The 23,109-nt window shown below is 36.0% G+C and overlaps 1 protein-coding gene and 1 long non-coding RNA gene across 8 annotated transcripts in view; one reads left to right on the forward strand and one right to left on the reverse strand.

Annotated features, from left to right (window-relative positions):
• Positions 1-23,109, forward strand: part of LOC122237345 — an 84,773-nt gene that overhangs the window by 8,984 nt on the left and 52,680 nt on the right. For 2 of the 5 annotated variants that reach the window (XR_006215780.1, XR_006215782.1), the window contains exons 3-5: positions 11,679-11,933; positions 13,451-13,561; positions 20,720-20,876. This is a non-coding gene — a long non-coding RNA (uncharacterized LOC122237345). Of the gene's footprint in view, positions 1-11,678; positions 11,934-13,226; positions 13,302-13,450; positions 13,562-20,719; positions 20,877-23,109 lie in introns of those variants that run through there. The other 3 variants (XR_006215781.1, XR_006215784.1, XR_006215783.1) reach the window with 3 other exon arrangements.
• On the reverse strand, positions 921-20,151 carry C1D (C1D nuclear receptor corepressor). 3 transcript variants are annotated; one of them, XM_042981596.1, is made up of 6 exons: positions 20,083-20,151; positions 5,596-5,742; positions 4,806-4,872; positions 4,445-4,500; positions 3,202-3,246; positions 921-1,788 (listed from the first exon to the last, which is right to left on the reverse strand). In XM_042981596.1, exons 2-6 carry the CDS (start codon positions 5,731-5,733, stop codon positions 1,624-1,626), a joined length of 471 nt encoding a protein of 156 aa, XP_042837530.1. In that variant the 5' UTR covers positions 5,734-5,742; positions 20,083-20,151; the 3' UTR covers positions 921-1,623. The 3 variants fall into 3 exon arrangements, with proteins under 3 accessions (XP_042837530.1, XP_042837531.1, XP_007083438.1); XM_042981597.1 differs by lacking the exon at positions 20,083-20,151 and adding an exon at positions 9,554-9,585; XM_007083376.3 differs by lacking the exon at positions 3,202-3,246.

Below are 23,109 nucleotides of genomic sequence, written 5' to 3' on the forward strand. Positions count from 1 at the left end.
TTAACAGAATTTAAAAGTTGGATTTTCACAAACCAATAACTTGGTTAATGATTTTCTGTAACTGTATGACATTTTTCATTTAACTTTTTTCTTTATGAAATTAGAAAATATACAAAAATTCAAGTTATAAGTTCCTTTGTAATAAACAACACATGTATATTACACTTGGTCATAAGAACATTTATTTCTGTCATGAAGAAGTTACTTTTCAAAAAAGCTCAACATTTGAGAGGATGAAGGTGAAAGAAGGAATGAAATAACTATAAATGTTCTTCCACTTCAAAAACTGTCTGACAACTGAGCCAAAAGACTCTGCATCTATCAGTGACTTCCTCTTCATGTGTCATAGAAAGAGTTCAACATGCTTTACAAAATCCATTACATTTTAAGACCGTTTCCAATATCTTATACCATAAATCAAGAAATCCATTTATTCAAGGTTACTTATGGAGAATTAATCACACAGAAAATTTTAACAACTTCTTTTTCAAAAATTAAAGTACTTTACTGTACTTGGCATTCCTATACATAATGATGTGGACTTAAAGACTGAAAGCATTAAGAGCATATAATTAAAGTTCAAGGACTTAGACATTAAAAAAAATTTTAATACATATAATTCTCTGTGACAAATATTCCAGAAAAATAAATCAGGATATAAACACAATATAATCTCTTCTGGATTTCTCTTCCCCTTAAGTGGCATTATATAACATAGGAAGTTGTTTCAAAATACTTGTATGTACTTGATATCACCTCAAAAACATGTACTCCAAAAATCTGAAAAAGTGAGACCAAGAGAACTATGGCCATAATGCAGAAGGAACAAAAACTCATGAATTTATTCCTAATGATTTCTAAAACCTATCTTCCTAATTTCAAGGGCAAATTTATACAAAAGAGAAAAATAAACAGTCAGCTATACAAACTTTACAGCCTTTATTGATAGGATATAGCTATTATGCCAAAATTCAGCCATCAATATACAACCTCATTTCCCATCTGAAGTTAATGAGAATATATTTTACCTTAAATGGGACATAGAGGCAAATTGCCAAGAATAAAAATAGAACCTTAAAGTCTTAATTTCACACTTCAAATATCAAAAGAAAATAGTAATTCCCAAAATCATGAAAACATGAAGTAACAACATAGAAAAAAATGGACATTTAAGTCATTTCATTCTCTTAATATTATATAGTGAAAACAGATGTATTTATAACTTCAGCCTTCAGATAGCATACTTCATAAAGTCATTATTCATTTAAAATAGACAAATGTTTACAAAAAACATTTAACTTAAATTTCATAGTTGCTTATAAAATGGTACTTGAAAGATTGACCTGTATCGGGAAATAAGAGTCTTGTCAAGAAAGATGATAAACTATAAATATAAAATATACCACAGTGTTAAAAATCTCATAGTGGTCTATAGGAAAATCAATAAAGATAACAATCTTTCTGGGGAAAAAATATTTAGCATTACAAATTTAAAATGTAAATTTTATATATGAATTCAATAAGGAATACATTTAAACCTTGTATTGCCACATAATCATCTACTTTGTGGAAAACAATAAAAATGATGTACTTTTTCAATAGGTGTACATCAAAACTAAAAGGCTAATTTTTACTTTTTCCTTTATTGGCAACTTTGGATGCATTTTTAGGTTTTGGTTCCCAAAGGGCATTTTTCACAAATCTTGAAGCTGCACCTCTGTCCAGCTTGCCGGCCTTTTTCTTGTCTGTTATTTCCTTGACTCTGTTCATGTATACTCTGATTCTTTCCTTAAAGATTAAAAAAAAAGAAGAAAAGAAAGCAATAGATTTACTAAGCTGTTCACCACCACTAAGTTTTATTATACTATACCTCAGTTAAATTCAACAGATATGTATTTATTGCCTATTGAGTGGTGATAGTAAGTGCAAGTGAATAGGATAAACATGCTCCATGCTCTCCTGGAGTTCATAGTCTGGGGGGAATAGACACTAAAAAGTCATTTCAGAAGTGTTTTGATGTTTCAAAAGAGGGAGAACTAGACTAAGACATCACTACAGAGATAAACATTGAATTGTTTATGTGTGGTTATATATTTAACTTAGCACTAACCTAAATGCACATAATAACTCTTATGTATCTGAAGTCTATAATCTAAAATAGAGCTCTCATATACTTGCAGCATACAAATTAAACTGGAAATTTTTCTAAACAGGAAATGGATGAAGTAGTACTTAACTATTTTTTTATTTTACTTTCTAGTATCACAATTAAAATAAGCAAAATGAAAATACAAAATCTTTTGTTCAATTTCATAGTTTTTGATCAATAAGCACACAATACTTTCTGATGAAAACTATAGTTCTAATCAGACTTTACAAGGTGAAAAACAGAATAGGTTGTGCCATATCACTTCGAATCTTCTGAGACCATTAATCAGAATAAAGGGCTATTCTATACTTTGACTGGAAAATTTAAATAAAGGGGATGAGAGCCATAAAATAGCATAGTAAATGAGTGATCACTGATGAAAAGCAAGTTTCATTAAAATAATCAAAATAGTTACAGAAATTTACACAGAAAAATGCAGACCCCTAGAATTTTTTAATTGTGAACGGCTGACCACTCTGCTCAAAATCCTCTCATGGTTTTCTATTTCTCTCAGAGTGAAAGCCCAAGTCTTCCCAACACAGACCCACTCCAGCCTTGCCAGGAGTTATCTTCCTCAAATATCTACATAGCCACTCCCTCTCTCCCTTCCAGTTGGTTCTCCCTTCCAGTTGGTTAATCTCGTTAACAGGCGCTTCCTTTACCATTTAAAATGGAATCCTACTCAAGCACTCCAATCCCCCTTACCCTACGCTATTTTTTTTTTCCCATAAGCTATAACTTTCTAACATACTACATATATTTATTATGTTAAATGCTTGTCTCCCTCCACTAGATAGACTGGCATCTGCTGCAAGGGCAGTGGTATTTATCAGCTTTATTTACAGAGGAATCATCTTACTTGGATATAATGCCTGGCTTCCAGTAAGCACTCAATTATTTGTTGAATAAATAAACTATTTGCAATGCCCTTCCCCATTCATGATATACATGACAAATAGATTTCCTCTCACACGCTGACTCTGTGATCAATTAGTGATGTCTGTCACAAGGTCAGAAAAGGGGAATAGGTTTATGTATGCTTTTTTATGTGCCAACTCTCGTCCAGAATATGAATGTACTCCTCCATAAAGTGGGTTCTGATGGAGAAAAAAGATAATAATTTTATCCTTTTCCAATGAAAGAATCAAGTATTAAAATACTACAAATAACTTTGTGTTAAGGAAAAATGAGGAACTTTACAAATGTAAAGTCCATATCAGAAAATTGAAAACAGATGATACATACAGTGCACCCTCCTTAAGATTTTAAAGCCAGTACCACTGGTCAAATCAAGATCTGTGCCTCATATAGTTTTACATTTTTGCTGTAAGTATTTTTCACAATTTCTACATTAAAAATAAATTTGTTTTTCCCCCCAAGAACTTTAAAAGAAGAACGTGTCTTACTCCCTATTTTATAAAATTAAGACAAGAGCTCTGGTTTACTCATTTTTTTTGTAAATAAATGACCAAGTACTCTAGCAAGTTGTAAATAACATACATATCAACACCTGAAGACTTAAAAATAATAATACAGTGTCAAGTGTATTTCACATACTTATCTTGTATTTTATAAACACAAAGAATAAATGTATTAATATTCTTACTCATAAAGCCAAGTCAAGAAGGTAACCATAAGTTTGATTTCTAATTTTTTCTTTCATATTGAATGATTTAATTTTTGAAGTCAGCAAAAACTTCAAGATACTAGACCTTATATACTGTACTTATACATCTAAATGGAATACAAAGACAAACCTAGAAGATTTATTACAGGTTGTAAATATGTCACTAATGCAGAATTACTGGACAGTACACATACAACTGGTGCCAAAAAAGCTTTTAGCTTTGTTGCTGAACTGGATTCTTTACTGCTGAGAAAATGAATTAATGGAAGAATTGAAAAGGTGGGGGAGAAACTTTCCCGTCTTTGCTAGTAAATCAACTAGAATATACTTTTAAGAATTGTGTAAGAGTTTAGAAAAAAGGGGGGGGGGCAGTTGTAGAGATGAACAGGATTTCAAGAATTTATAGAATAAATAATATGGAAGTTATAAATAATTACTTGAATTGTAATGTTCTCCCATCCAGAGATTTATATAATATATGGAACACAAATTCTCTGACAAAGGCAAAGAAAAGAAAAACTAAAGACATGATGAAATCTGGCTCACTTTCATAATTAGGACTCTAAATAATTTTGTTCTCCACAACTAGTGTGATAAAGTACTATGACTCTGACTTCAGGAATACCACAACAAACAGTCAAATAAAAAGAAATCCACTGCAATCTTACCAATTCCTGCTTTACTGGATGTTCCTTAGGATTAACTCCCTGAGTTGCCAAATAAACTACAAGACAAAGATTTCATGGAACAAAATGGCATATATATTAATTGCGAGCATTAGTTAAAGAAACTCTAGTTACTCACAAAAAAGAAATATCACAAAAAAATGATAAATCTTATTTAACCTCTATGTAATATTAAATTTTATGCGGCTCATGGACATCTGATATTCTGATTTAAAAGAAATAAATATCTGACTATAAAAATTGCCATGAAGTATAACAATATATAAATTGTTAGCATTTAAAAAAGAAATCACCTTTGACACAATAATTTGCTTCATAATTAACTCCAAATTAATATACATACCCCAAAACATTGAATTTAACGTGTAAGCAGAAACTAAATCCACTTTTGCTTGTTCAAGGGGGTCCAACTATTTAATAAAAAAAGAGAGAGAGAAAAGAAGTACATACAGTGAACACCATCACATATTTTAAACTTTCACCAAATACAATGTATCAAAGAGATGTTTCTTTCACTTCCTATAATCCAATAACCAAATGATCTTGAAATAATTTGCAAAAAAAAAAAAAATTGTTAACCAGAGATTTTTGCCCACAAATTTTCACTTCGAGGTATCATCTTTAGTTAGACAAAGAATATGTATAATCCAAGAAAAATTCTTTTCAATTATTTTAATTTCAGGAGTTATGATCTGGGCTTTGTATGTCAAAAGTAATTTATCAATGTAAACACTGTACATGATGCATTTATGTATAAGAGGCAGGCTAAAATGCTTAGGCAATACCAAAGACAGAAGAAACATAATGAGATTTGTTTTAGACTGTCAAAGTCAATTTACTCTTTTTGTCCTATAGGGTTTCCAGAAACTCTGATAACATCATTGTAATACTTAAAAGGTCAAAGACAGAGTCTGTCAAAAAGAACGTTTTGAGTGCTTTTTTTCTCAAAACCACGTCAAAATAAAAATACAGTTAGGAAGTATTTCCTAAAGTTGAAGTTCTGGTTTGTTTTTTCCCCTTAAAAATACCCAAACACTTGAAATAAAGGGGAAAAGGAGCACATCGCTAATCTATGTCTTCTGTATGTTTTCATAACACAGCACTCTGTTTTCTAAATTACATTTTTAAAATACCTTCTGCAACAACTCATTTCTAGAAACAGACATCATGGTCTTCAGCATCTCATCCACAGCACCAATGGAATTTTCAAATGTTGATAAATACTCATGAATTTCTACTGGGTAGTCTTCATTAATTTCTTCACCTGCCATTATGACCAACTGTAAAAAAATTAAATTCTTAGAATTCATGAGAGACAGATTGCTCTTTAGTTTACAAAAACAAAATCAATACGTCGTATCACGTGTTTAAAAAGTGCTACAAGAGGTAAAACCTGAAGATAAGTAAATAAATCTTCTTAGAATATAATTCTAGAGCAACTACCTTCAAACTTCCCCTCCTCAAATTGTTTGAGGTGGGCAAGGGGAGAAGAGAACCCACCCAAGTCCACTAATGCTGTACATATTAGAGCCTCAATGTTTGTCAAGAATAAAAGACATGACCACCAAACATGGATTATCATTAATCAAAGTCCTACATTTAAAAAACCTTCTGTTGAAGTTAAAAACCAAGCAAAGCAATGAAAGTATGATGAGTATATCCTATCTCTATGGTTGCTGAAAAATCACAAGTAAAGCAAAAACATATATTTTAGCCCTTTTAAATTAAAAAAAAATTTTTTTTAATGTTTATTTTTGAGAGAGAGAGACAGAGAGAGAGAGAGAGAGAGAGAGAGAGAGAGAGAACAGCCCAGAGGCAGAGAGAGAGGCAGACACAGAATTCAAAGCAGGCTCCAGGCTCTGAGCCGTCAGCACAGAGCCTGATACATGGGGCTCAAACCCATGAACCACGAGATCATAACCTGAGCTGAAGTCCTACACTCATCTGGACGCTCAACCGCCGGAGCCACTCAGGCGCACCATAAATTTAGATGTTGATCTAGCAGCATGGTATATTAAACTAAAAAATTAGAAAACCTTGGTCTGAATTATCTTATGACTATCACTAAAATCATTTTGAAGCCTATATATATATTCTTTAAGCCTCTTTAAAATATTAATAACAAATTCAAAGAGTCCATTAATCACATAAAGTCTACAAGCAGAAAAGAGGAAACTTCAGAGGAATAAACTATATGGTTTTCATTTAGGCCAGAGTATACCTTGACAGCCCATTCTTTTAAAATTCACATTTATATCTTAATATATAATATCTACGTGAGAAAAAACAAAATCCACATCAATGCATTTAATATGATATCTAAGACCAAATTTCGGAAGCAATCCCAAGCCATACATATCATCTTTAGGTTTAAAAAAAGTTTATTAGCTGAAAATACCTCTTTCATATTACAAAGCTAAGTAGAACCACCAAGAATGTGTGAAAGAGCAAAACATAGCAGAATTGAAGTAAAGAGACTTGGGCTTTCTGTCTTGCTTGATTACTGACTTTGTCACCTTAGATAAATCACTGAAAAGTCTCTGGGCCTCAAATACTTCATCCATAAAATAAGACAGTTGGTCTAATGATCTGTAAAGTCCCTTATAGTTCTAAATGTTATGATGCCTATGTCACAACTTTAAAAAGTACTATTGGAATATTTAGTGACAATATATCAATATTTCTATTCAACAAGTATATTCTGCTGAGACATCTGGTTTCACTTAAAAAAAAAGAAGGTGAAATCCATCTGATGATCACTACTTGTGCTGTAAAATTACACTCTAACTACTGTGCAACCAGCAATTAAACAAAGAACTCTGATAAAAGAAAACCCCACAGGAAGGAATTGTGACTTCCTATTTCAAAAAGCTAACTGAAAATTTACATTTGCCTCTGATCCCTCCCCAAAACTCTCCAAAATGCCAGAAGAAATATAAAAATAAGTCCATAGTAATATTGAAAACCAAGAAGGACATGTATCCATGAGCAGACTTCCACAGTACAAATTTTTGTAAGCTAAAGAGCAAATGGGACCAGAGTGATAGGAAAGCAATCCAAGAAGCCAGAAATCCCCTACAGAGAGAGAGAGAGAGAAGGACAATGTAAGAATAACCCCAAGATGAAGGGCAATAAGAGCTGGGCCATGAGGGCTGAAAACAGCTAAACCAATCTCTAGATCTGTGAAAGGCTCCAGCATCTGCTGCCCAAATACAGGTGTAAGTACAAAGGATATATTGCAAAATTAAAGAAGACTTATATTTCTTCTCTTTATGTAGAATTTTAAGCCAATGAATTTGAAAATCTGGCTGAAAAGAATGTGGTGCTGAGGGAAAACAAAATCAGTTACCAAAATTAACCTAAAAGGAAGTACATAAACCAAATAGATTATTAAGAAAATGTTTAAGTCAAAGATCTACCCTTCAAAAAGGCTCCAAGCCTAGAAGATCTAGGTATTTTCTTTTAAACCTTTAAGCAACAGTTACTTCTTACAGTATTTAACTGTTTAAGAACACAAAAAAAGATGAAAAACTTAGATACTATTTCATAACACACACAAAAATAAACTCCAGATGAATTAAAAAGGCAAACGTATAAACGTATTAAAAGATTATATAAAATATTTACATAATCCAAATGAAACACAAATGCTATGAAAGGAAATGAATGACAGACTTAACTACATAAAAACTGGAAGAAAAAAAAATCCACATGGTAAAAGTATACTGTAAGCAAAGTTAAAAGGCAAGAAAACGCATGGGAGAAAATATTTGCCAGAATATAAAAAAGGATTAGTTCAATTTTATAAAGAATTCCTACAAATTAAAAAAGTATCACCCATTGGACTGGCAATAATTTTAAAGATTAGCAAAGTTCAATGTTGGCAAGGGTATACAATGAAGGTGGAATATAAACTGGTACAGATTTTTTAAACATACATACCCTTTGACTCAGGAAATCCTCTTAAGAATCTAGCTTAGAGAAATTTCTGTATACATACATACAAATTTATTAAAATGCACTCCTTGAACTCTTCTCTCAATCTCTCCCACTTTCTCTTGCATCAATTTTTCCCTCTGCTCCATCATTATCCATAAGCTTACAACATTTTATTTCTCCATCTTTGACAACAAAAGAAATATCTTGATTTCATATCCCCCTCCAGCAAAAGCCTCATTTTCCGATCCTTGAAAGAAGTGCTTATAGTAACAGTTCCAATTGCTTTTAGAACAAACCCTCAAAAACAGGTGCTTACACTAACAGTCCCAATTCCTCTCCTTCCATTCTTTCTTGATCCGGCCACAATCGGGCCCCCTCCTTCTCATTCAAATTGCTCTCGTCAAAGTCATCCACACAGCCACATTGTTAAATTCAATGGTCAATTCCCAGTTCTCATCACTTGACACTGTTCACTCTCTTCATTTCCTTGGCATCATATTTTCTTGATTTCCCTCCTACCTCATGGCTGCTTTCTTGGGTCTCCTTTGCAGCATCCTTCTCATATCCTCAGCCTCTTATCCTTGAAATGCCCACAGGCGTCCTTGATTCTCTTTTCCTCTCTAATTTACTCACTAGGTGAGCTCAGGGCTTTAAATTGCATTAATATACTGATGACTCCCAGGTCTTTATCTCCAACCCTGACCTCCCCACTGAACTCCAAATCATATTTCCAACTGCTTACTCAATACCTCTGGTTGATGTTAATAGATTCTCAAATGTAATGTGCCCAAAGCCAAATCTTGCCTACTGTAGTGTTTCCAACTCCACCTTCCCAATTGTTCAGACCTAAAATTAGAGTGGTCCTTGACTCTTCTCTTTCACCCTAGCTTTAAGACATATTTAGAATCCAACCACATGCTACCATTTCTATTGAGACCACCCTGATCCAAGTCAATTCAAGCCATCACTGTATCTTGCCCAGATTGTTGCAGTAGCCTCCTAAATGACCTCCTTGTTTCCATTCTGATAGTTTAGTATCAAGAAAGCAGGGTGATCATTCCAAATCTAAGTCAGATTATATAATAACTCTGCTTGGAAATTTCCATTCAAAGGCTCACCACACTTCATTCAATAAGACAAAATCTGGGGCACCTGGGTGGCAGTCAGTTGAGGATCCAACTCGATTTCAGCTCAGGTCATGATCCCAGGGTCATGAGATTGAGCCCCACGTCGGACTCTGCACTGAGCGTGGAACCTGCTTAAAATTCTCTCTCTCTCCCTCTGCCCCTCTCCCCTGCTCATGTGCAGGCTCTCTCTAAAATAAAAAAGAAACAAAATTTTAAGTAAAAATTTTAAAAAATAACAAAAGACAAACTCCTTACTTACAGTGGCCTAAAAATCCCTCTCTGCTACCTCCTCTGTGACCTCATCTCCTCATTCCACTCAGGCCATAACAGCCTCATTGCTCTTTCACGTCAGGTATGCCCCTACCTCAGGGCCTTTGTGCTGCTTCTTTCCTCCCTAGAATGCTTCTCTCCCACCAGGAGCTTCAGAGCACAATACTTCACCTTCATCAGATCTCTACTCAAAGGTCACCTGCAGGTAATCCTTTCCTGACTACCTATGTTAACAGGCACACACCCCATTCCCAGCACTCTGTATCTCCTCTGCCTCTGAGTCCTCAGTAGCATCTGACTTGTTTATTCGTTTACTGCCTGGCCACCTCCAAAAGAAGGGAACTACATGAGAGCAGAAATTTTTGTGTTTTTTTCACTAGCACTGCCCGACAGTCAATAAACATTTGTTGAATGAAAAATCTCTAACAAAATACTGGAAATACTAATCTAATATTCATCAATAAGGAAACAGTTAAATGAATTACAGCACATCCATCCAAGAGAATATTAAAAACAAAGAAGTAAATCTTTATGTAGTAACACAAATGAGAAATGGTGAAAAAATTCATAGAACATTGTATACAAAACAATATGTATCTAACATATGCCATTTGTTTCTAAAAACCCGTATATATAAAGATATGTAGAAAAAGGTCTGGAAGTGGGAATGCAAGCTGGTGCAGCCACTCTGGAAAACAGTATGGAGGTTCCTCAAAAAACTAAAAATAGAACTACTCTACGACCCAGCAATTGCACTACTAGGCATTTATCTTGCGGTTTCAAGGGACACATGCACCCCCATGTTTATAGCAGCACTATCAACAATAGCAAAAGTATGGAAAGAGCCCAAATGTCCATCGACGGATGAATGGATAAAGAAGTTGTGGTGTATATATAATGGAGCATTACTCAGCAATCAAAAAGAGTGAAATCTTGCCATTTACAACTACGTGGATGGAACTGGAGGGTATTATGCTAAGCGAAATTAGTCAGAGAAAGACAAAAATCATATGACTTCACTCATATGCGGACCTTAAGAGACAAAACAGATGAACATAAGGGAAGGGAAACAAAAATAATATAAAAACAGGGAGGGGGACAAAACAGAAGAGACTCATAAATATGGAGAACAAACTGAGGGTTACAGGAGGGGTTGTGGGAAGGGGGGATGGGCTAAATGGGTAAGGGGCACTAAGGAATCTACTCCTGAAATCATTGTTGCACTATATGCTAACTAATTTGGATGTAAATTTAAAAAAGGAAAAAATAAAAGAAAAAAAAAAAAAGAAAAAGGTCTGGAAGGAGATATACAAAAAAGAGACATTCTCTCTGAAAAGGGTCAGAGATTAGGGAATAGGATCAAAGCTGACTCATTTTTCTAACTCTTCATTCTTCATTGTTTAAATTTTGTTATTTCAAAAAGCATGTATTAAAATCGTAATAAAAATAATCATTAAATTTAAATAAAGGCATATTTTAACAAAGTGTTTTGGCTCTTAACAAATACTGCAAGTATAAAAAACACAAAAAGGCCTTTATTTAAATGTGAATGTTTTCATCCAATTTTTCTATTAGTGAATAACTTCCCTCCCTAGAATCATGATGGGGATTTTTCCTGCAATTATTCCTGGTCCCTAAGCCCCAATAAACAAGTAGTTATTTATTGTTAAAATGGGTGAGGGTGAACACTGAAAGCAAGGCAGTAAGAATAATTACCCTCATTAAATATGAACTGAACCACTTGCCTTTTTCCTAACTAAAAAATAAAGGCAAGGCCGACTACAAAATAATGGTTCTTCTATGATCAGAAATTCCCTCCAATTCATGATTTCTTCTAACATTTTACACAGACAGTTCCTGAATATTTGTTCTTTCCACAGGAAAAGTTACAAGGAGAGAACTGCAGAAACTTCCCTCTGTTACTCAGATCCCAGGATGACGCCATGCATGTATGGTATTAGCAGCAATAGCAAACATTTGAAAATCACTGCCTATGAGCCAGACACTTCTAAGTATACTCACTTACTTCAGATTCAATAACTTGCCCAAAGTTGTACATGGTAAAATGCCCAAAGAAGAGAAAGAAGAAAACAACTCACCCTCCTCTGCTCCTTACTCCTTCCCAAGTTCTAAAGGTATTTCTCACCCTTCCACCTCACCTCCTCCTTCTAAAGTACCAACGGCAAAGGTGGAAGTGGAAGAGGACATGAGAAAATTTGCCTCTTTCCATCTCTAAGGTCTGGTTGGGACTAAAGCACAGAGAGAGGGGGGAACCCTCCCCTAGTAACTCCTATAGGATGTTACTGTCACTTCTTCCTCTCAGTGATAAGGGAAACCACAGTACAGGCAGGAGAAAAGAGGGGTGCACAGCATCACACATAGAACAGAAGCCATCCCCCTATCTGCTACCCTTGATTCTCTTACTTCCGGGAGGTCAGTCCAGCCAGGAACATAGGAATCACCCCTTACCCCTTCCTCAGGCCCCAGATCCCATCAGTTTGGCCTCCTTAATGTCCTTACACCACAAGCTTTCCTCCACTTTCACTGGCTAGATCATTTCAAGAGCCTTTGAGTAATCTCCCTACTGTCAATATTTTCCACTCTCAATTTTGAGATGTTACAAAATATGATTTTTCTATAGATACTCTGATCATTGTACACCCCTACTTAAAATCCTGCAAAAGTTCCCGATCCCCTCAGTATGGATGCCAGGCCTATTATTACATGGCCCTTGCTTGTCTAACCTCATCTTTCATCACCCTCCTCTTCCAATCCTATAGCTGCAGCCACAATGGCAGTTTTCCAGATGTGCCATGCTCATTCACTCTAACCTTTCACCTGTATGGTTCTCTGTACATTAACCGTTCTTCGCACTTAACTTTGTTCAAACCTTGCTTATTTTTGGAGGTAAGATCAGGTTTTACTTCAGCCAGTGAAGATTTCTCTGAGTGCCACCCTCCCATTCTCTCTGGAGAAACACAACTACAAGCTGTCATGTCACCTAAAACACTATTTGGTGATGCCTGTTGATGTACTTGACTTCCCTTTGACTACAAGCTCCTTGAAGGGGCTGTGTCATATTGCTGTTGTATCACCAGTGGCTGACACACAGAATGACTATGTCACGATCTGCCCAGGACAATCCCAGTTTATACCTGTTGTTTCAGTCTGCCATCTGCCCAGCTCTCCATTTCTCTTCCACAAGTGCCAGTTTGAACAATAAGTCATATGGTCACCCTAAAAAAAGTAGGTTCTCTGACCCTTACCACCACTCCTCACCCCATTTTCTTAGAGAACAGGAATCAGGGGAGTTGCTCCTGGTATCAGCCAGAGCTCACCCAGAGCAGTAGAACCAATAGGAGATATATATAAAGAGATTTATTGCAAGTAACAGGTTTGTGCAACTGTGGGAGCTGGCTAACTAATTCCAAACTCTGCAGGGCAGGCCATCAAGGAAGGGCATACTGGAACTCCTGGCTACGAGAGGAAGCTGCTGTCCACAGGTGGAACTTCTGTTTTGTCAGGGAATCCTTAGCTCTGCTCCTAAAGCCTTTTAACTGATTGAATCAAACCCACTCAGCTTATCTAGAATATTCTAACTTAAAGTCAACTGATTTGTGGATTTTAATCACATCTACAAATACCTTTACAGCAACATCTAGGTTGGTATTGGACTGAATATCTGGGGGCTGCAGTCTCACTAAGCTGTCACATCAAAAAGACCATCACACTCCTTCCAGCCTCCAGAACTATAGCAGAAAAGGTACATTCTTAGCATTACAAGCTGTTGTTCTGACAGAATTTCCCCACAAGTCTTGTTATTCCTGACTGTAGATTCCCAAGTAATAAAACTAGACTTCAAATTCCAGCTAACAAATGTGAAGGAATGACAAATTACAAAAAAATATATCACCATTTTGCAACCCCTAATGAAATTATAGATACAGGCAACAATCACTGACAGATAAAGGGGTGAGGGGCAAGTTTACAATGGAGAGGTGAGACTGTCACTAATTTCTTTTTTAACGTTTATTTATTTTTGAGACAGAGAGAAACAGAGTGCAAGCAGGGGAGAGGCAGAGAGAGAAGAGAGGGAGACATAGAATCTGAAGCAGGCTCCAGGCTCTGATCTGTCAGTACAGAGCCCAACGCAGGGCTCAAACTCACAAACCGTGAGATCGTGACCTGACCCGAAGTTGGACGCCTAACCAACTGAGCCACCCACAGGCCCCGAGACTGTCACTACTTAAACCCAGGGATCAATCTTCACATCACTGAAAGTAGGACACAAACAAATTATGAATCTCCTGATGTTAAGCAATGTGATGTACACAGCACCATCTCTGTAGCATGACCAACATCCCCAAACAAAGTTGAATCTGAACCTAATTGAGCCCTTAAAGCTAACTTCCATTTTACAGGAAATACAGAGGGTAGAGAAACAAGTTAACAACATCACAAGAAAGCAAACAGACAAATCTAGAATAAGAAATACTCTACTGGACAATTGACCTGGTTTCTGTAACAAATAAATGGGATGAAGAAAAACTAAGAAAAGGGAGAGGAGGTAGAGGAAGAAGAGATTAAAGAGATCTGGGAGAGCTAACAACCAAATGGAATATGTAGACCTTGTTTGGATCTTGATTCAAATCATGTGTAAAAAGATTATTTTTGAGACAAAGAAATCTGAACATGGATCAGGTGTTAGATGACACTAACAGATCATTGATAATTTTGCTATGAAATTAGAAATCAGCTATGAGGTGAATTCAGCCTGGGTGGCTCAGTCGGTTAAGCCTCCGACTCTTGATTTCAGCTCAGGTCATGATCTCACAGTTTGTAGGATCGAGCCCTGCACTGGGCTCTTCACTTGCGGCACAGAGCCTGCTTGGGATTCTCTCCCCCTCTCTCTTTCTTCCTCTCTCTCAAAATAAACAAATACACAAAAAAAGAACTCAGCTATGCAAATGGCATTATAGTTATATTAGACAATATCCTTATTTAAGGGTGCATACTTAAGTACATAGGGGTAAAATTACAAGACATCTTGAATTTGCATTTAAAAAAAAGCTAGCCTTCATGAGTTAATTATACTTTGAGAGTCAAGATAAGAACCTATGTACATTATTTCTATAGTGAAATTAGATAGCTAACTCACAAATTAACATTTAGAATATAACTCAGTTCATAAATTTAAAAACACCTAAATAGAAAGTACGGTCTAGAATACTTAAGCAGCTCTACTATATCTCATTTCAATTCCAAATATAATTGGGGGTAATGGGAAGCTAGGTCACTGGGTGTGCTCACCAGATCTGTGATAGTTGTTGAACAAAGCTTATAAAAACAAAACATACCCTGTGGCCTCAAATGAGGTGTTTATTACTGACATTTCCAACAAAGGCTGACATTCCAGAGTGTCTAATTATTTCAATAATGTCACAAATTTCCTTCTAAAAAAAATCCTGATGCTGTATACTTTATCTGCCTCTCCTAAAAATGAATGCATGCAAAAATGAATAAATAAACAAACCATCAAATCAAGTCTAAAGTCATATATAAAACTAGGGAAAATATGTGCAACAAAGACAGATAAAAAGGAACCTCTACAAATCAACTTAACAACAAAAAGAATACTTGTAATCCAAATGAAAAATGAACAAAGAAAATCAGCAGTTCACATATAAAGGAATCCAGATGACCAATAAACATAAAGAAAGCTACTTAATCTTATAATTAAAGAAACATAAATCGCTAAAACAAAATGCCACTTTTCATCTGTCAAACAAGCAAAAATTAAGAAGATTGATAATATCTAATATGGGCAAAGGTGAGGAGAAACAGCCTCTCATTCACTATTAACTGGAGTGTAAATTGAGCATGGGGGGTGGCAGGAATTTGGCAATGTGCTTCAAAATTGTGTATGTACAAATTCTTTGACCCAGCAGTTTTACTTCCCAAAGAGTACATTTTCCCAAAGATAATGTTCAAGGACATCTACTGCAACACTCTAAAATACTGAAACTTTAAAGCAGGGAACAATCTACATGCCCATTAACAAGAACTGGTTAAATAAATTATGATCTATTCATTCAATAAAATACTCTGATGCCATGAAAAAAGTATAAAGTAGAGCTCGGATTCCTAAGATATATTAAGTCAACAAAAACTGAACAGCACATATAATACACTCATTTGTTTTTAAGAAAAAAGATACATGAGTATGGAGGCATACTTGTATATCCATGTAAATTTCTTAAAAAAGAAGCTGTTAACTGTGGCTACTCCTGGGAAACCAAAAAGCAGGAAGGTAGGGAGCACATTTTATGTTATACTCTCAGAATTATTATTTTTAAACAATAATATACATAACATATTATAATAATTATCTATATTTACATATAAGTTTTTCAATTCTTTGAAATTTACTTCATCCAGAAATATACCAGATAAAAATGTCATTTCCCCAACTTAGCAGCTAAAATCAAACCTACATTCTTTAGCTCTATTATATTCAAAGAACCATATGAATAGATTCCCTTCTGTACACATAAATTTTCTAGCCACCATGAGGCCATTTTCTCCCTCTTCTCACATTACAAAAACCTTTCTGGATGTGTGCTATCCCTAGAACTCCTAGAATTGCGAGGACTCCCAGCCACCATGATTTTTTTCCTGCTTAACTCCGCTCCCTCACTCCTCATATCCACTAGGTACAGTCTCACAGCATCCTTCTTTCTCCTTATCATTGTTGTAATTTCATATTTCTGCAATTATTTGATTAATGTCCATCATCCACACTAGACTGTAAGCTTCATACAGGGCAAGTCTTTACTCAGAATCAATCCTTAGTGCCTGGCATGTAGTAAATGTTCAGTGAATATTATTCATTTACATGGCATCGTAGATTCCGTGCTAAGATAAGGATAAATAAAGGAATTGTCAGTCAACTGACAGAAGACCTGGTTGGCGTTTTGTGAATTTCTTTAGCAGCGTTCAGTAGGCCTAGAGCAAGAACAATTACCAAGAATGCAGGAATTGGCTAATGGACACAAAGGAAAGGACTTGCAAAAGTATCTTTAAAACAGCAGCCTGGGAGGTATGGCCTTGAAGGGAAAGAAGTAAAGCCTTTCCCTCTGCTCTGAATACCTGTCCTTAACCTCCATCCCCTGTATTCTCAGCCCAATGAAACATTAATTCTTTAAACCAACATCAAATGCCCTCTCCTCTATAAAGGAGTAATTTTGTCTCCTTCTTTTCTCCTTCTTCTTTACTCTCATGGTTCTCCAGACTTAGTTATCATATATCCATCAATCATACACATTTTCATGTATCTTGATAAATTCAAAGATCAAGATTCAAATGACCCATCCATTCATTACATTTGACAAAAATGAACACACTACTCGGCCCTGAATCCCACAACACTAGATTCTCAAAACTGTCCCTGCTCCTCAGTAGCTATTCATTTTGTCTCCTTTGCTAGTTCTTCATCTCCCCAAATCTAAAAAGGCTAAAATGCCTAAGGACTCAGGTCTTGTACTACGTTCTTTTCTGTTTATAGTCACTCCTTTGGTGATTATCTCCAGTCTCCCAATTTTAAATACCATCTGTTCGCTGACAACTCCCAAATGTTCTTTTCTAGCAATGATCTACTCCCACTGAACTCCAGACTTGGTAGACTCAACATCTCAACTTGGATGACTAATAGACATCTCTAACATAGTATGTCATAACTGAACTCCTAATCTTCCCCCACAAGCCTGCTCCTCCCATAGTTTTTCACTTCTTAGTTAATGGCTATTCCACCCTTCTAGTTGTTCAAGCCCCATACCCTGACAATTATCTTACTCTTACAACCCACATTTAATCCATAAACAAATCTGTTAGCTTCACCTACAAAATACATTCAAAATTGAACTGCTACTCACCATATTCATTTCTTTCCACCCTATGAGATTATGAAGCTGCTATAATCTCATGTGAATTATTACAAGACTTTCCTAATTAGTCTCCTGGCTTTTGCCTATGCCACTCTTCAACAATTTGTTCTTAACACAGCAGCCAGAGTGATCCTGTTAAAAACCTAAATCAGATCATGTCAGTCCTCTGCTCAAAGCATTCCACTGGTTATGTATCCTCTGTGCTATTCCTTCAGGGTGGGATTCATGTTGCATGACATTTGCATCTGCATGTGACTAACAATGTCTTGACACATATTAGGTACTTCGTAACTATCTGTTAACTGTCTAAAACCAATGAAAGTAAACTGGAGACAAATTTTGGAAAATCTTAATATCAGATTAGAATTTATACTTAAAGATATTAGGAAGTCACCACATGAATCCAAAAGAAAAATGTACCATAATGTACATCCTAGGACTATTTCCATTCCTATGCTAAGCAGAGTGACATACAATTATGAACTAAGCCAGAAAACAATCCAATTTATAATTTTTTTGGAACTAGAGGACATCTGCAGATGTCACACCAGAATTCTATTACCATAATGACCTTTTTGCACTGCATTTTCTTAGAAAATAACGGTGAAACATTTTTAGAACAATCCGTCAATAATATCACTCCTTTGGCAGACAACCCATGTTAGTACCACCTATAATTTTCCTTCAAACTTACAGTAAAATCCCTGAGAAAAGATTAACTTTTTCTTTTTAAAGGTGTTAACCTCTAAAAAACAAATTTAGGGGCGCTTGAGTGGCTCAGTTGGTTAAGCGTCAGACTCTTGATTTCAGCTCAGGTGATGATCTCGTGCATGGTTCCTGAGTTTGAGCCACGCATCAGGCTCTGCACTGACAGTGCACGGAGCCTGCTTGTTACTCAGTCTCCCTCTCTCTCTCTACCCCTCCCCAGCTTGCTCTCTATCTCTCTCTCAAAATAAGTAACTTAAAAAAAACTTATCCCAAAGCCCGATAACAGAAAAAGATAGAAATTACAAAAGGTTGCTCAAGATTGAGACGAATAATTACATCAGATTGTAATGAATTTACTTTGATTATTTAATGTTAATGTTTAACTCAAAATATTTTGAAATTTATAGATATGAAGCAGCAAAACTACCTTCCAAAACCACGGAATTTGCTTCTTACAATATTACCATCTCTAAAAGAGTAACAGTATATAAGGCTATTGTGAAAGTTAAATGAATAATATTGGTAAAGCTATTAGAACAGTGCATGGTTCAGTTACCACTAGTAGCTAGTAGTAGTAGTTATTATTTTACTAAAGTGAAAATAATCAAATACCCTAATCCAATGTGGACTATTCAAAGCCAAACTTGAAGTTGACTGTTTGGAAACAGTAGCTGAGATAACACATATAAAGAACCATCTAAAAACTAAAAGCAGTTATGAAAAACTGTATCACCTCTGTACTGTGATACATACAACATAGCTATTGGAGGGAGCTATAACATCCTATAGCATTTTGGAAAACCACTGTTCACACTGTCATTATTTTATCTTTCAACAAAACAACGAGTTCTGGCATTTCCACCAATCACAAACAGTTCTCTCAATTTCAATAGTTGTCGGATTTTTTTTCGGATCCAACATTTTTGGAACCAACGTCAACATACAATTACTTCTCGCTTCAGTATATTATCAGACAGTCCAAAGAGGTTAATAAGCGGGACACATACATCTTTATCAAGCAAAAACTGAACTGCGGTCAACACACAGGAAGACATCAAAGATAATTTTAAGCAGAAGTTTGAATCGCACCTAACCTTCTTCCTGAGGCATAAAGGAAAACTTTCTTGAGTACCCACTCTGGATTTCACCTTTAAATCGAGATTAGCCTACCGACTCAGGTGGGCTAATACTGCAGCGGCAGGCAGTTGGTGATCATATATGTGAATGAAAAATGTGGATAACACAGTAAAGTTACTCCTCTATACTTCCCACTTTGGCCTTCCTCCCTAAACCAGATTTGACGGCAGCTGAAAATTGTTAAGTTATTTAATTTCTCCTTCGCCTTCCAATATTTGATAGGAGGAGCTGAGAAGAAAAAAGTAAAGGCCAGATCAAGAGGGAGAAGTAAGGGTCCAAGGTTAGCTAAAGCCAGCAAGCAGCCGCAGGGCAAGCCCAAGTGGAGGGCCTGAAGCAATGCTGCCCCCAACGCTCGGGTGTGAGGGAACGCATTCACGAAGGCTACGCAGCTCGACCCGCTCCTCACAGTCAGCCAGGGGAAGAAAGGGGGACTCCCAGAAGAAGCGAACTTTTGCAGAAACACGAGACAAACTCAAACCCCAGCTTCGAATAATACCTCGCTGGCCTTCTACTCCGGTCTCCGGGAAAAGCAGTCGGGCATTGGTGACGTCAATGAGGCGCCGGCTCTATCCCGGGCGCCAGCGGCGCTCTTTGATAACCTCACGCTGCTCGCCCCGCCCCGCTGGCTCCTTTTCCCTAGCCTAAACTCTCAAGCGCCTCAGGCCAAAGCTGTGGAAGGAGTTGCGGCGGGAAGCGGTTACTTTTTACTAGGTTTGTATTCGGCCGACACCCGCCGTAATACAAGTTGAGCGTATTGAACCAGAAAACGATGTTAGTTGCTAAAGCTTTGGTCAGGTTTTTATTTTTGTTTAAGCTGGTTCCGGGACCCTGGTTCTTACTACACTCCCTTCGCCCACCTCAAAATTAACCTTCTAGAGCGGACTCCCAAATTACCTGTGGCGAAAGCACAGGTTCTTTATTTTTACAATTCATCGCTAAAAATGTCTTCGTAAAACACAGCAAAAAATGAATTTCTTGAAAAATGGCAAAATACGAGTGCAGGTTTTTCATTATTAGTTTCAATAAACAAAACTGTATTTTAATAAATACAGCCAGTATATGAGAGGAAAAACTGTTAATCGAAAATGTAGTAGTAGTCCTTCTTACCGTGGTTTCACTTTCCTTGGTTTCAGTTACCTGAGGTTAACCTCAGCCTGGAAGCAGATCATCCTCCTGAAGAATTATTGGAAGGTCAATAGTAGCCTTACACCATATTACAATGCCTGCATCATTCATGTCACTTTATCTCATCACCTGGGCATTTTGCCATCTCACACCATCACGGGAAGGGTGAGTATAAGGTATTTTGAGAGACCACATTCACATGGCTTTTATTACAGTATATTGTTATAATTGTTCTATTTTATTACTAGTGTTGTTAATCTCTTAGTGTGCCTAATTTACAAATTAAACTTTATCACAAGTATGTGTGTACAGGAAAAAATAGTATATATGGGGTTCAGTACTGTCTGCAGTTTCAGGCATGGAGCTGTTGGGTGGGGTGGTGCTGCTGGGTCTTGGACCATATTCTCTAAGGATGAGGTCGGGACTACTGTAAGTGATTATTAACAGCATCATTTTTATATTCCTAACTTTTTAGATATAGATAGATAGAGACATAGATATATGAAGTCATTATATTGTATGCCTTAAACTGATATAGTTTTATAAGTCAACCATATCTCAATAAAACTGGCAGGAGTAGGGGAATGGGGAGGAGAAGAAAAAAAAAGTTATCCAAAATCCCCCGTCACAGGAGTGGGGGGGGGGGGGAATGCCTCCGGATAGCATTTGAAAACCACTGCCTTATGCTACCTCACAGTTTCTTTTATTCCATTTCACATCAAGAGGCTGAATTCACCTCAGTACTAGTGAATACTCCAGCTCTTGGCTGCAAGAAAAGAGACTCGATATATAACAATATAGCTGGCCTTGGAACTGGAAGATAAAGGCACTGACAACATTCCCAGAGTAGATCAATTCCCATTTTATTACTTCACAGTAGAAATAATGGCAGGGTATGCAAAAGTAGCTGGGACAAACTAGCTATGTGGCCCTAGGCAAGTTACTAGCCTCTGATCCTTAATATTCTCATCCGGGAAAATAGACTCTAATAATAACTATGTGTCAAATGAGACACCAAAAGTGCTTTCCACAGTGCTCAGCACAGAGTAAGCATTTAATAAACATTAATTATTAGTAACAGTAATTATCACTATACAATATTATCTCTAAAAAAGAAGGAAGTGAGAAATTTCCAGTGTTGATCAAAAAAGAAAATTCTGATGTTAAATTTAGGGAGTTTCTTAGATCTTAGTATTCAAACTATGTATCACAAAATCAGGCTCCCAATTAATATCAGAGTAAAATATTATAATTTTTTTCTAACTTCAGAATGATAACATACGAAGATCACTGTTACAGCCAGCATAATAATAATCTCAGGTGAGATTCATCAGTAGATGCTAAAACTATTAGGTGAAAGTTTGATTTAGAGGTGGACATTTACACCACCTTAAAACACTTCATCACAGACTATTTTTGAATTACGAAAGTAAAAATGGTAATCTTACAATAGCAAAATCTGTTAGATATAGAACCAGTTGTTCTATTTTAGTACCACTAATGAGACAAACTGACATCACATGCCTCCTTTCATGATGCACTAAGAAATACTGCACCATCATTTAATGTATTATTCCTGCCAAAAGGGCATTATTTGAATCTGATCCTCAGAAAATATTAAACACACCCAAAGTGAGGGCCATTCTTTAAAAAAATTCTATTTCAGAAGTGTTAATGTCATGAAAGGAAAAAAAGAGAAACTGTCCTAGATTGAGAAACTAGAGAGACACCGCAGCAGAAGGCAATGCATGATCCTGGATTGAATCCCAAATCAGTGAAGAAGAAAAACTCTATAAAGAATATCACTGGGGCCATTGGTGAAATTGAATATAGATTTTATATTGAATATAAAATTAAATATATGTATTAAATATATGTTAAATGTTTTGTGTTTGAAAATTGCACTATGATTATGTTAGAGAATGTTCTTGCTCCCAAGAGATGCATGCTAAAATATTTAGATTAGGGGTAAAGGGCCATGTTGTCTTCAATTTACTGTCAAATGATTTCGAAAAATACTAATAGTAACAATAATAGTAATTATATTGAAGAGAGATATCAAATGTGCAAAGTGGTTTATAATTGGTGAATCTAGGTGAATGGTATGAGAGTGTATTATATTATTCTTACAAGTTGCTAAATGTAAAATACAAAGAAAGAAAGGAAGAAATGAAAGAAAGATATAAAGTATATCTTTAAGTATAAAGGAAGAAAAGAAAGAAAGAAAGAAAGAAAGAAAGAAAGAAAGAAGAAAAAAAGGGGAAAAGAAAGGGAGGGAGGAAGGACAGGAGGAAGGAAGATGGATGGGAGACCAGAGAGGAAGAGCCTTCTCTGAAATGTAGCAGCTTTGCTCTGTGGGTGGGTTGTTTACAAAATTCCCATCTTGTTTGTGAGTTTT

The sequence above is a fragment of the Panthera tigris genome, chromosome A3, assembly GCF_018350195.1.
Source record: "Panthera tigris isolate Pti1 chromosome A3, P.tigris_Pti1_mat1.1, whole genome shotgun sequence".
NCBI classification, from domain to species: domain Eukaryota; kingdom Metazoa; phylum Chordata; class Mammalia; order Carnivora; family Felidae; genus Panthera; species Panthera tigris.